Source organism: Triticum aestivum, chromosome 3D, assembly GCF_018294505.1.
Source record: "Triticum aestivum cultivar Chinese Spring chromosome 3D, IWGSC CS RefSeq v2.1, whole genome shotgun sequence".
In the NCBI taxonomy this organism is placed as follows: domain Eukaryota; kingdom Viridiplantae; phylum Streptophyta; class Magnoliopsida; order Poales; family Poaceae; genus Triticum; species Triticum aestivum.
In genome coordinates, this window is record NC_057802.1 from 601,402,092 (window position 1) to 601,415,864 (window position 13,773).

Sequence of the window (13,773 nt, forward strand, 5' to 3'; positions counted from 1 at the left end):
TCCTAAGATAGCAGCATTGTACATGCCCTTAGAGCAAGTACAGGAGGGGTCACTGGTTTTGTGAAGCTACTTCCACCGGTTTTGTAACCATCAATTCGGTTTTGGCAAGGTTCCGTCTAGTTGTTTTCCTTTCCTTTTCTTTTTTCTGTTTTCCACATGTTTATCTTTTTTTTCTTTTTTCCTTTTGTTTCTTCCTTCTTTAGTTTTATTTTTTATATTTCTTTCTTATTTTCAAATTCCCAGGCATCTTTTAAACTTCATGAATAATTTTTAAAATTGGAGCGTATTTTTTGAATATGTGAATATATTTTCAAAGTTACAAATACTTTTTTTCCAAATTGAGAACATTTTCCTAATTTTTTAGAAGACTTCATGAACATTATTTCACATTCATGATTTTTTCTAAGTAGCGAACTTTTTTCATATTCACAAACATTTTTCAAATTCACGATTAAAAAAATCATGAATATCTTTGAATTTACGAATAATTTCTGAATTCTTGAGCATTTTTTATTTCATGAAATTTTTCGAAATTCAGGAACATTTTATATATTTATGCGCACTTTAAAGTCCATGAGTATATCTAAATCTATGACTTTTTTTAAGTCCATGAACATTTTTAAATTCATGAACATTTTCTAAATGCATGAATATTTTTAAAATTCATGAAGTTTTTTGAAGTTTGTAGAAGTTCATGAACATATTTTAAATGGATGAATGTCTCGGCGTTATAGCGCGGCCATAGTGTTTGGAGGAGCCTCGTGCTACATGCATCTTGTAGAATTTAGCGCCAAATGTAGAATGCCATAGCCCACAATTTAAAACTATTAACAATCGCATGGGTTTGAAGACAAACATGCACCATTCTTGATGTGTAAGCTTGATAAGGTCTTGCATGGGCTTCCGCATGTTGTAGGGGGATGATTTTGCCGTTTATTTAGCTCAAAGCTTCAAGTTCTTATATTTCTTCAAATTCTGATACTTAACTATTCATCTATAATAACTCTAGAATGATTTATTTTTGTGCTTATTTATGTTAATGACGTAATATTCACTATCTCATCAAATGAATAAGTAACAACATTGTTAAAATATCCATGCACACACATTGCCATGAAGGACTTGGGAGATTTACATTTTCCCTAGGAATTGAAGTTAAGAAGACTGACGGTGGTATAGTAAAAAAAATGCAACCTAGTGTTTGACTCGCATTGAAAAGTTGTTGGTGCTTGATGGCGAACCCTTGGGACAAAACGATAGCACGAGATACATGAGCATAGTTGGTGCGCTTCATTACTCGACCCTCACTAGACTTGATGCCCATTTTGTTGTAATTGAAGTGTGCTAGTTCATTGGATATCTGCAAATCATATTTTGAGGTATGTCAAGAACACATTGAGCATATGCAGACCTCGCGTTCCATTCCAGGACCAAGCACATTGAATAGAATTTTACTTTGTGAGAGAAACCTTAGCACCATGGCCTAAATTCGCTCGATGGCCGACCCAGTTATGGGGTGGCCCACTGGACATAACACCCATCTTACACTTTCGTCATCGCTTCTTCTAAATATGTTAACATGAAGGTGCAATTAATGGTAGGACCAGAAGGTTATATTCGCTACTCAAACTCCATGTGAGACTAAACCTACCACCCAACTCCACTTGGGCCAAATGGATCTCCACTAGCGGGACGGAGTATTAGAAAGGATCGCCAACAAGTTGCTACACATTTGATTGACTTTATAAAACATTGCCCACGCAGAAAGTTTGAAAGAACTCAAACGTGATGTCAACATGACTTTATAAAACATTGCCCATGCGAGAAGCTTGAAAGAACTCATACGTGATCTCAACTTGATATATATCTAAGTTGTGATAAATGGAGTGAAAAATACATGGATGAATCCTGGTACAGAACTACAGATGCACCCACTTCAGAAAAAAAACATTTTTAAATGTCAAATAATCTGGCAAAAAGTTGCATGCATACATTTCCAAGTTATATGTGTGCACAGAAATTTTTGCGGAAAAACAACATTTTTTGGCATCTGCCGAAAAGGCAAAAAAATGTATGTTCTGGAATGCTATTTAGAAGCACTGGAAATTTTCTTTTTTGCGGAGGCAAAATAAAAAAACATTTTTTGTAAAAGATTTGTGCCGCACAAATATTATACGAAAATGTATACATGCAAATTTGTTTTGACATTTTATAACGCGTTTAAAATACACTTCTAAAAATTGGGTTCATATGTACTTGGGTTAAGGACGTCCTCACTACAAAAGGAGCCTACTATAGTTTGAACTATTGTGTCGCTCTAAACATGCTGGATTAGCTCGTGCGCGCGCGTGTTGGTTGGGATCATGTCGATCCGGTGGTTAGCTTTCCTTGTTACTTTCCTATTTATTTTGAACACAGTATAGACGCAAGCGCTTATATATACGCACATACACTCAATCTTATCAGGGCCAGCCCTGAAGGGGCCTGACCAGGTCTTGTGTGGTAGCCTGGTGGGCCACACCAGGCTAGTTGGAACAATCGGTGCCTTTACTTTTCCTAAAAAACAATTCATTTTCTGGAAGATGGAGGTGGGTCACACAGTCAGCTCCAATTCAAAAATACTGATTCAGCAGAATTAGCAATCCCCCCTTTTTAATCTAGTTGGAGCAATCCCTTTTGTGTAGGATGGAATCAACGACCAATTGATCCTAAAAAGATTAATATTAATTCATATACTTTCAATAGTTTATTTCATATTAAAAATTGATGGCCAATTATTCTAACAACGTTATTTAGTGACGTCCGTGTTATATATCCAACCTTGGCCTTAGTATGTTAATATACGATCATTGTAGTTATTATTATTATTATTTTCAGGTTGATTATACATTTTAAGTCATAAAATTTTCTTTGCTATCGGTTTCACCATACCAAAAGTTCGGTTTATCCTGCGTCATCAGTAGCCTAATTTGGCTTATAAGATGGTACCCACATTTTGGATTTATAACATGTGTGATCTTCAATGACCAATGCTTGATCTAGTACGACCGATGCTTGATCTTCCGTCCATCTTGGTTGAAGACGCCCCATCGTCACCCCCACACCACCGAGTTAAGAGGCCGAGTGACAAAGAGGAGACCACATCACGCCCACTGGTGATTCTGACCGCCAAATTTTACATAGGGTATGTCTCTTATTCTCTTTCCACAAATAGCAACATCATTGGTGACTTTGCATCTAAGAATGTTAAAAACATCAAATAATATTTATAAATTACTTAACATGGATATGATTTTTGATGCAATTAGTTGTTCATTTATAAGATTCTATATAGATATATATTCATTATCTTGATGATTATATTAAAGGGCCCATATTCTAGATTCGCCCCGGGCCCCTGAAATCTCAGGACCGGGCCTGAATCTTATGAACGCACACATGCACACCCTACCCCTACGAGCACCTTCGATAAACTGAGCCAGCATATCATCGTAAGATTTTACAAAGTCATTTTAGGCGTCTCGTAGTCAACGGAAATGTCTCCTCCTACTGAACGCGCATAACCGGAAATCCTGAAATAAATGCAGGAAAAATGCAAACACCCAGACTTAACCCTGGCGAACTAGGGATGATACCACTTCCTCCTTATTACTCTCCTTGATATTTGAAATCAAGTGCGTAACCAACACGACTGAGATAATTAAGCCCCAACTTATTAGTAACAGAACCGACATGGCCCCCGAGACGGACGGGTTGAGACGCTTCCATCACACTCCAGAGGAGCTAATTAGGAAACGATCGAGGGAGTATCCCAACGAGTAGTACGTGCAGCGGCAAGAGTGTGATTTGAAAACCGTGAGCTGGTACCCCCTGTTTTGTAATGGAAATGACGCATTTCCCTAACAAACTCCGCGCGCGAATCCTCGTGCTGGCATCACGTATCCATCCATCCATCCATCCATATCAATCCCACGATCAATGCGCTCATTTAATCCCACGATCCCATCCAAATCCATCCAAACAATGCTCACGTTTTCTCTCCTCTACTCTATAATAAAGCCCAACGCTATACCATACGGATCCATATCTCCATCAGCAATCAGGCACTCCTCCTCCCTCACAAAAGCGATGGTGGCCAGCGCGGCGGAGAAGGCTCCGGCGACGTCGAGCGGTGGCAACAGGAGGGTGCTGCTGTTCCCGCTGCCGTTCCAGGGCCACCTGAACCCGATGCTGCAGCTGGCCGACGTGCTGCACGCTCGTGGCCTCCGCGTCACCGTCTTCCACGCGGCCTTCAACGCGCCGGACCCCGCGTGCCGCCCCGCCGGGTACCGCTTCGTGCCCGTCGGCGCCGGCGTGCCGACGGCTGACCTCGTCCCCACTGGCAGCAACGCCGACTTCGCCGGGGCGCTGCTCGGCATCAACGAGCGCCTGCAGGGGCCTTTCCAGGACAGCCTCCGCGAGGCGCTGGAGGATGAGGAGGGGGCGCCGGCGTGCCTGGTGCTGGACTCCAACCTCCGGGGCATGCAGGTGGTCGCCGACCGGCTGGGCGTGCCGACGCTGGTGCTGCGCACGGGTGGCGCCGCCTGCCTCGTGGCCTACATGGCCTTCCCGGCGCTCTGCGACAAGGGCCTCCTCCCGCCACAAGGTATTTACATACTAACAGACAAACAGTTAACAGTTAGCGCCGCTTTCCGCATGGCCACAGTTAACATGCACACAAGTACAGGTAGCACTATCGTTATGTCGTTATGCGATGTGCTCTTGTGATTACTAGAGAATGCTCAGCTCAATTAAGAAAAAGAAGAAAGCTAACAGTTTGTTTTTTGTTAGGATGAAACAACAATACAGCTCTAGTTTACATATGAAGTTCAGAATAAAACTGAGTAGTATTTGTCAAATGTTCATATTAATTGAAAATAATACATCCATTTAGGGGGGAAACATAGAGATACTATCGTTTATAGTTTCATACAAGCATATTCGTATGAAAAATAAGTGACAAAGTTTTACAATTTCAAATGTTTGAAAATCTATATAACATACATGAAAAAATAGAAACTTTAGTAGATAGACGACTATGTTTTTGCTTAAACTTCACAATTGGATCAATCTGGTGCGCTGGCTTTATTTTGTACCTATTAATCACCGACTATAGCATTAGCAATCACATAAAACTAGACTCACATTTAAGGTGCTTAGTTTTCCAAATAATACACATGCATCCTCACATATATCACCCAACGGCTGATTATGTTCTTTCCAAATTTTCAGACCATTCTCAACTAAACATGCCACTGGATGATCTCCCACCACTCCGGCTGCAAGACATGGTCTTCTCAACCACAACTCCACATGAAACGATGACCACCTGCCTAGAACGCATTGTGGAATCGGCAAAGTGTTCTTCAGGTGTAATCCTCAACACCTTCAACGACCTCGAAGATGTCGAGCTCCAAAAGATCATTGATGGTGTGCGTGTCCCAGTGTATGCGATTGGTCCTCTTTACAAGATATCTTCAGGTGCCCAGAGCAGCCTATTGTCTCCAGACCAAACTTGTTTGCATTGGCTAGACAAGCAAGAGGCACGGTCTGTTTTGTTCGTGAGCTTTGGAAGCTTGGCATCGATGGATCAAGAAGAGCTAGTTGAGACTGCATGGGGCTTGGCCCATAGCCGCATGCCATTTCTTTGGGTGATCAGGCCTGACGCGGTTCATGGTTCAGGGAAAGTAGGCCTACCTGACGGCTTTGAGGAAGAGACACAAGGTAGGGGAATGGTGGTGAGCTGGGCCCCACAACAAGATGTTCTTGGGCACCAAGCAGTTGGTGGCTTTTGGACCCATAACGGCTGGAACTCGACGTTGGAGAGCATATGTGAGGGTGTTCCGATGATATGTAGACCTCATTTTGCTGACCAAATGATAAATGCCAGGTATGTCGAGGAGGTGTGGAAAGTAGGGTTTGAGTTAGAGGGCAAGTTGGAGAGGGGGAATATTGAGAGGGGTATTAGAAAGTTCTTGTGCGAAGAAGAAGGTGGAGAGATGAGGCGAAGAGCAAGTGATCTCAAGAACAAAGCAACCCGGTGTATCAAGAAAGGGGGCTCTTCGCAAAATATGGTTGGTTTGCTTGTGAACTGCATAATGTCATTACCTTCTTCCATTTAGATGATATTAGTTTGATATTTTCATATTGATTCATTCCTACAACTGATAATGTTGTTACCCAAGACTTGTTTTGCATATGAGTGAACTCTTACATATTTCTTAATATATATTCTGCCAATTCTCCATAATTCCATTTAGCAGATAATACAATTTATGTTCGTAGATTTATTACACAAGTCATAGTAACAACAAAAAATTAATTATACATCTTACGCATGCCGGCGATTGCGGCTTGGTTGAGGCCTCCGGTTTTAGATGTTGGGTTTTGGTGTGAGATCTGGGCAGGCGGCCTGAACAATACGCACCCTTCATCAAGTTGATAGGAGTAATGATAGATGTTGCCAAGATGGTGGCTTCAGACTCATTCATGTATTACTTTGTAAGGTCTTGCCGAATAATTAATAAAATGGATGTATGCAACGCCCTGATTCAGCAGAAGCCAGGGGTCATCCTCCTTTAAAAAAATGTGTTTTCGTGTTATTGATGCGATTGGTCTGACCGCAAGTCACTCTGGAGCTAGTGACAAGGAGGAAGATGGGGCTTTGGAAATCTCATTTTCCTCTGGAGAATAAAATATTTGTTTGGCTCTGCTGGGGGGGGGGGGGGGGGGTGATGATCTAGTGAAGACTAGCTAGACAGGCCAACACGCCTACATGACTGTAAGCTCAATGACCTGCGAGAGGGTGTTGATCATTTGCTCTTTGTTTGCCCTATCACAAGTTGTTTGGTGTTGTGTCAGGGATGCTCTTTGTTTCCCTCGCGATCACAACTCTCCTGGGAGAATTTCATGTGTGTCTGTATGCGAGCCTAAAGTTTTATAGAACCAGGGTTCCCCGGCTCCACCCTTGTTTGCCGTTTGATATTTTTTTTCGAAAAGGGGGATCTCCCCGGCCTCTGCATCAGAGTGATGCATACGGCCATCTTATTAATGAAATAAAAGGTTCCAACAAGGTTCCAAAGTCTCCGACTGAAAAGTAATAAAAAGACAGCTCACACAGAGCTAAAGAGGCTGGACACACAGACTAGCCAAGATAAGACGCCACAACCGGCTGGCTAAAGATAGATAGGTAAACTAATTGCCTATCCTATTACATGACCGCCATCCAAACCGGTTGAAGATATCCCGAGCTACCATCTCCCAGCGGATAGATCCAGTAACCAAATGCTCCCTGGCCTCCATCGGAGTGAGTAGCGACCATGAACGGATCACGGCCGTGGCTCGGAAAATAACCTGCAAAAAGTGAATACGTGATGTTCTGTTAAAAACCAAATCATTTCTGCAAGTCCAGATAGTCCACAACAAAGCGCAAACTCCAACACGAATATGTCTTGCTAATTCAGGCTCAATCCCAGTGAGCCATGTCCCAAATAACGTAGTGACAGAATTCGGTGGAGTAATATTAAAAGCAATGTGAATCGTCCGCCAAAGTACTCTGGCAAACGGGCAATCAAAAAATAGATGTTTGATCGTCTCGTCCCGATCACAGAAGCTACACCTCGTAGGTCCTGTCCAATTACGCTTAATCAAGTTATCCTTGGTTAAAATAACCTGTTTATGGACAAACCACATAAACACTTTTATTTTCAAAGGAATTTTGACAGCCCAAACATGCTTGGAGGTAGGAATGGAGCTCGAATTAATTACATCAATATACATTGATTTAACCGTGAATACTCCAGACCTAGTCAGTTTCCAGCGTAATTCATCGGGTTGTTGAGAAAGATGGACATCCATTAGTCTCCGAACTAGACGGAGCCAATCTTCCCAACGATTGCCCACTAACGACCGTCTGAACTGAATATTAAGGGGGATGGATTGAAACACCGTAGCAACGAACACCTCACGTCGTTGAACAATGCGATATAAAGACGGATATTGAATGGCCAAGGGTGTCTCGCCGAGCCAAGTATCCTCCCAGAAGCGTGTACTAGCGCCGTTGCCAATAACAACCTTTGTCCTATTAAACAGAGATTGTTTGACTTTCATCAGGCCTTTCCAGAAAGGCGAGTCAGCTGGCCTGACTGTGACCTGGGACAAGGACTTTGTCTGTAGGTACTTGCTGCGAAGGATTTGAGCCCACATGGCATCAGTCTCAAAAGAAAGCTTCCACAGCCACTTGCTAAGAAGGCATCTGTCCTTAACTTCAAGATTCTCAATACCAAGACCCCCTTGGTTTTTCGGTCTACAGATGATATCCCATTTTACAAGTCTGTATTTTCTTTTTAGATCATCACCCTGCCAAAAGAAACGCGATCGATAAAAGTCCAGTCTTTTCCTAACACCAACTGGGACTTGAAAGAACGATAAGAGAAACATAGGCATACTCGTGAGCACCGAATTAATCAGAATTAATCGGCCTCCATATGACATGAGCTTGCCCTTCCAGCAACTCAATTTCTTCTCAAACCGGTCTTCGATGCACTTCCATTCTCTATTGGTCAGCTTTCTATGGTGGATTGGAATACCTAGGTAAGAGAAAGGTAAATCCCCCAAGTCGCACCCAAACAATTGCCGATAAGCCTCCTGTTCGTCTTTGGCTCTACCAAAGCAGAACAGCTCGCTCTTATGAAAGTTAATCTTTAACCCGGTCAATTGGTCGAAAAGGCATAACACCAGCTTCATATTTCTCGCCTTGGCCAGGTCATGCTCCATAAAGATGATTGTATCATCAGCGTACTGAAGGATGGATACACCTCCATCAACCAGATGAGGTACCAAGCCACCCACTTGACCATTCTCCTTAGCCCTTCCTATCAAGATGGCTAACATATCAACCACAATGTTAAACAAGATAGGGGACATCTGATCTCCTTGTCTTAGGCCTTTATGTGTCTGGAAGTAATGACCAATATCGTCATTCACTTTAATTCCCACACTCCCTTTTTGCGTAAATGATTCAACCTGGCGTCGCCAGGCTTCATCAAAACCTTTCATACGCAATGCCTGTTGGAGAAATGGCCATTTAACCTTATCGTACGCTTTCTCGAAATCCACCTTAAAAATGACACCATCTAACTTCTTGGAATGGATTTCATGGAGCGTTTCATGAAGGACGACCACCCCTTCAAGGATGTTTTTGTCCGGCATGAAAGCAGTTTGGGAGTGCTGCACCACAGAATGCGCAATCTGTGTGAGCCTATTAGTCCCGACCTTGGTGAATATTTTAAAACTAACATTGAGGAGGCAGATCGGCCTGAACTGCTCAATTCTCACAGCATCCGTCTTCTTCGGAAGCAGTGTGATAGTTCCAAAATTCAAGTGAAATAATTGAAGCTGTCCAGAGAACAGATCATGAAACATAGGTAGCAAATCCCCCTTAATAATATGCCAGCACTTCTTGTAGAACTCCACCGGAAATCCATCCGGTCCGGGAGCCTTATTATTTTTCAACTGTGCTATAGCATCAAACACCTCCTTCTCCGAAAACGGGGCAACCAGAATATCATTTTCAGCAGCCGAAAGTTGAGGCACATCCTCAGTTCTGGACTCATCAAGAGATACACAATTATCCTCCGGAGGTCCAAATAACTGCCTATAATACTCGGTTATATATGTTTTTAGGTTATCCTGTCCTAAAATAGTGCCCTCATCTTGTTCAAGTTGGAATATTCTCTTCTTTCTGTGCTTACCATTAGCAATCAGATGAAAAAATTGAGTATTCGCGTCCCCTTGGACCACTTTGCGAACCTTAGCCCGCAAAGCCCACTTCAATTCTTCTTCACGGAGAAGTTCTTTCAACCTCTTCTCTGCTTCAGTTTTAACCTGGAGCTCAGCAGGCATCAAAATCGTGGATTCAGCCTTAACGTCCAGATTCTGTATAAGAGAGAGGAGCCTGTCCTTCTCAATCTTATATACCCCACTAAGGTGCTTAGCCCAACCCCGTAAGAAGCTTCTCAAACTCCTAATCTTATTTTGCCAACGCTCGACCGCGGTCCTACCGCCTACACCCTTCGCCCATTCCCTAGCGATCAGGTCTAGGAACCCTTCGCGTTCGAACCAGGCCATCTCAAAAGAAAAGGTGTTTTTGTTTCCCACGTGGTTCGGCTCCCCTGAGTCAACGAACAATATGGCATGGGGATAAATCCAAAGATGAAGCAGGGCCTCCCAGGTTCTAAAAATCCAAGGCTGAAGCCTGAATCCTGAAGCAAGGTGGATACTGCTTATTGGGATTGCATGCGTGGGCGATCTCGACAACTCATAATGGTTTAGTTTTTCATAACCGTTTTTCCTCTTCCACTGATTGGTATTTCAGAAGGCTTTGTTGCTCATCGTGCAATGGAAGCAGCTTCCACCCATCAAGTGAAATGAGCCCGTGATGATGATGATGATGATTATAAGATTTAGATCCTGCTTTGCACCATCTGCGGGGGAACGGACTATGGTAGACAGGGTGTTGGTTGAGCCTGTGCTGTGTTGCTCTGCTTACCTTCTGCTGTTTGTTGGTTGTGGCCTTTCATCTTCGCTTCGCCAGAGTCATATTTGTGCATGATAAGCTTCAGGTGACAACCTCGGTAGTACTGTTGCTTCATGTAAGCTGATTACTCCAGCAAACACCAAACGTCGTTTTGAGCCTTCTTATAAATCTGGGCCAAGTGCCCCATTGCTAGAAATAAAACAGGCAACTATCGGAGTTGAATCAAATGTTTACTAAGAGATTAAATGGTGATCAAATGATGAATTAGCTGGTGTCCGACTTAAATCGTGAACCGAAGGATGAGAATATATGTACAACTAAGATTGGTTAGATTCAGCACCCACCGCCACCGGTGCTCTTTATATAGAGGATTAAGTGACGACCTGATGATGAATTAGCAGGGGTCCAACATAAATCATGAACAGTCGGATGAGAATATATGTACGGGCTGCCGGGCCAGGGGTGCTTTTTATACAAAAATAGAAGAGAAGACCGAAAGATATAGACATATATAGAGATATATAAATATCAAAGCAGCGTCACAACGCAGATGAAGGCAGTGGCATGAAACTTCACCAAAAGTACAATAAAAACAGATCAAACCGGGCACAGGACATTAATTCACAAGCAAAGGATATATCAAACATTACAAGATCATTCAAGTCCTAAGCACAGGATATACTGGTCTATAAACGAAAATGCCCAGAGCGCCTCTCTTATCGTCAACATACCTTCGGATCCTCCCAAACCCCCCTTCACCCCAACTTTTTCCCCATGAATTCTTGATGCGCCAGTACTTGACACCTCTGGAGTCTGTGCCATAACCGACGACCAAGACAGCGTGCCAGCCGGTAAGTCTTTTATCAAATTTGTAGTCCATGATGCCTCCGTTGTACCACTGCAAATGATCACCTTGCACAGTGACGATCACGGGTTGCTTTGCTACCGCTTTCTCCAATGCATCCTCGTTTCGGCGGACATAGCGGAAGTTCGATATCCTTCCTTCTACTTTTTTATCCAGTTTGCGACATATACCCTGCCGAGCCTTGTATGGGTATGAAGATTCTGTTGTGAGCCCATTTTCCTTTACATAGCGGAAAGCATACCAGTAGTCGCCACCATTACACCCGTAGTTCTGTATGTTGCAGTCGACGAGCTCTTGAACTGACAACCTGATTGATCGCCAAGTCTTGAGGTAATTTACTGCCTCGACCGAAGCTGCAACTGCCATGGCCCAACAGCTCCCTGCAACAAATAAAAGCATTAAGTTTGTGGAGCTTTACCAAGTGAGCATTGCTCGCTTGATTGGGGTGGCCGTCTAGGTTCAAGTTCTCAGAGATGTTTTTGGTGGATTGCAGCACGAAAGGATCCATGTGCTGATATGCATGAGTAATTTGTACGCAGCTAGAGATCAACTATGATACTAGCAGAACAGTTTAAAACACAGGGGCTAGTGGAGAATAACTCATGGCACTTACCACAATCCTTTTGGTTTCTCACGACCGGAGAGACAACTCCGGCTTCAACCCAATCAACCTTTGACGGACGGGCAGCCCTCTCAGCAAGCTCTGCATTCTTCTTCATACACCAAAGCCCAACACCAAAGGCAACCATCACCATAGGCATGGCATATCTGCAACACATTGTGGTTCTAGCTGAGAAAATATGATGCATGTTTACTTTGGCAAGTGGCAACCATGGACACTAACCAGAGCTTTGGATTATATATAATTGAACAAGGTTAAGAGATTCACCTGCGAAAGAAGCCGAAGCGGTGGCCGGCGGTAGCTGCAACATGCCCAATTTTCCTCTGAAACTGCAGCAATTTGATCACCTTTCAGTTTCATCACTCGAACACACAGATTGAAGGTTAAAATTGAATTCATTAAGAGGGAGGGAGAGAGAGGCGTATTTACTTGTAGCTGTAGCATCCTAGCTCCTGCAGGCCTCGACAGCGACCCGGCCGCCGTGGCAGGGCTGCACAACCGGCGCAACCCGACCACCGCGGCCTGGCTGCAGAACTGGCGTATCATTCTTGCTCCGGCTGGCCTCGACAGCGACCCGGCCACGGCAGCATTGCTGCCGAACCGGCGTACCATGGTTACTCCCGCAGGCCTCCACGGCGACCCAGCCGCTGTTGTCTGGCTGTGGAACCGGTGGAACAGGGTTGCTCCGGCAGGCCTTGACGGCGAGCTGGCCGTTGCCGTCAGGCTGTAGAACCGGCGTAACATGGTTGCTCCACCAGGCCTCGACGGCGACCCGGCCGCCATGGACTGGCTGCAGAACCGGCGTAACAGGGACGTCCCGGCGGCGACAAATACCCGACGAAACATGGCCTGCACCCGGAATCTTCATCGGCGGCGTAGCCATGGACGTAATGTATATACTACTCCGTAGAAGAGTAGGAGGAGGATTTGGCCAACGGATTTTGGAATCGGTGTCTGCAACTTGCCGGAACCGGAAGCGGAACCAAATACCAAACTCGTATGAGCGCGATTTGGACTCGACCTCGCACATCTACCCACCGTGGTTGAATAGGAGTTGCAAGGTTGCATGCACCTCGGATCCAACACGGCTGCATGCCGCCTGGCACCACTGTGGCGTCACCTTCCCTTCTCTCCGTCCAAGCCGCCGCGTCACCACCTTGCTCGTGTGGCAGGCAGTACGAGGACCCCGGCTTCAGCTAGCAGCCACACTCCTAAGACGAATAAACGTTCCGTCGATTGGCAGAGTGTGCCAATATCAAGTTTTAAAATTTAATTAAATTAATATACTGTCCTCTGGCATTTTTTTTATCAATTTATTAACGGAATTTATAATTTCCAAACGTCCGTGATTTGACAATAGATCCGAACGATCTTTTTGACGTCCGATCGCGATCTCACGCCGCGGGTCCAAACGACTCGATTCCCACCTGATCCACTTCTCGCGTGCCCTCCTGATTGAGATACGGGTGCACTACCACCTAGGCTAAGTCGGCTTTTATGTTTCTGACGTAGGTTACCTTATATTCATACTTTATTCGAAAGTGGGAAAAACCACAATGCTTTCAACGAAAGCACGAACCACCTGGATCAGGTTTTTTAAGGAACGATGCATCATGCTTGTTACTGGATTAGTAGCTAAGTTTTTTTGTACATTTGTAAAGGCAGATTCTGGTCCCATTTAATATGAATCGAGGTGTCACTGTCATCGAG

The 13,773-nt window shown here is 44.1% G+C and overlaps 2 protein-coding genes across 2 annotated transcripts; one reads left to right on the plus strand and one right to left on the minus strand.

Moving 5' to 3' along the window:
• The first annotated feature begins 4,076 nt into the window (after positions 1 to 4,076).
• LOC123075817 (DIMBOA UDP-glucosyltransferase BX8) lies at positions 4,077 to 6,289 on the plus strand. Its single transcript, XM_044498333.1, has 2 exons — positions 4,077 to 4,645; positions 5,272 to 6,289. Exons 1-2 carry the CDS (start codon positions 4,129 to 4,131, stop codon positions 6,159 to 6,161), a joined length of 1,407 nt encoding a protein of 468 aa, XP_044354268.1. The 5' UTR covers positions 4,077 to 4,128; the 3' UTR covers positions 6,162 to 6,289.
• A 4,852-nt stretch (positions 6,290 to 11,141) lies between these two features.
• Positions 11,142 to 13,016, minus strand: LOC123075818 (ervatamin-B). Its single transcript, XM_044498334.1, has 4 exons — positions 12,493 to 13,016; positions 12,331 to 12,392; positions 12,055 to 12,209; positions 11,142 to 11,821 (listed from the first exon to the last, which is right to left on the minus strand). The coding sequence occupies exons 1-4, from the start codon at positions 12,907 to 12,909 to the stop codon at positions 11,235 to 11,237; spliced, it is 1,221 nt and encodes a 406-aa protein (XP_044354269.1). The 5' UTR covers positions 12,910 to 13,016; the 3' UTR covers positions 11,142 to 11,234.
• Between the last annotated feature and the right edge of the window lie 757 nt (positions 13,017 to 13,773).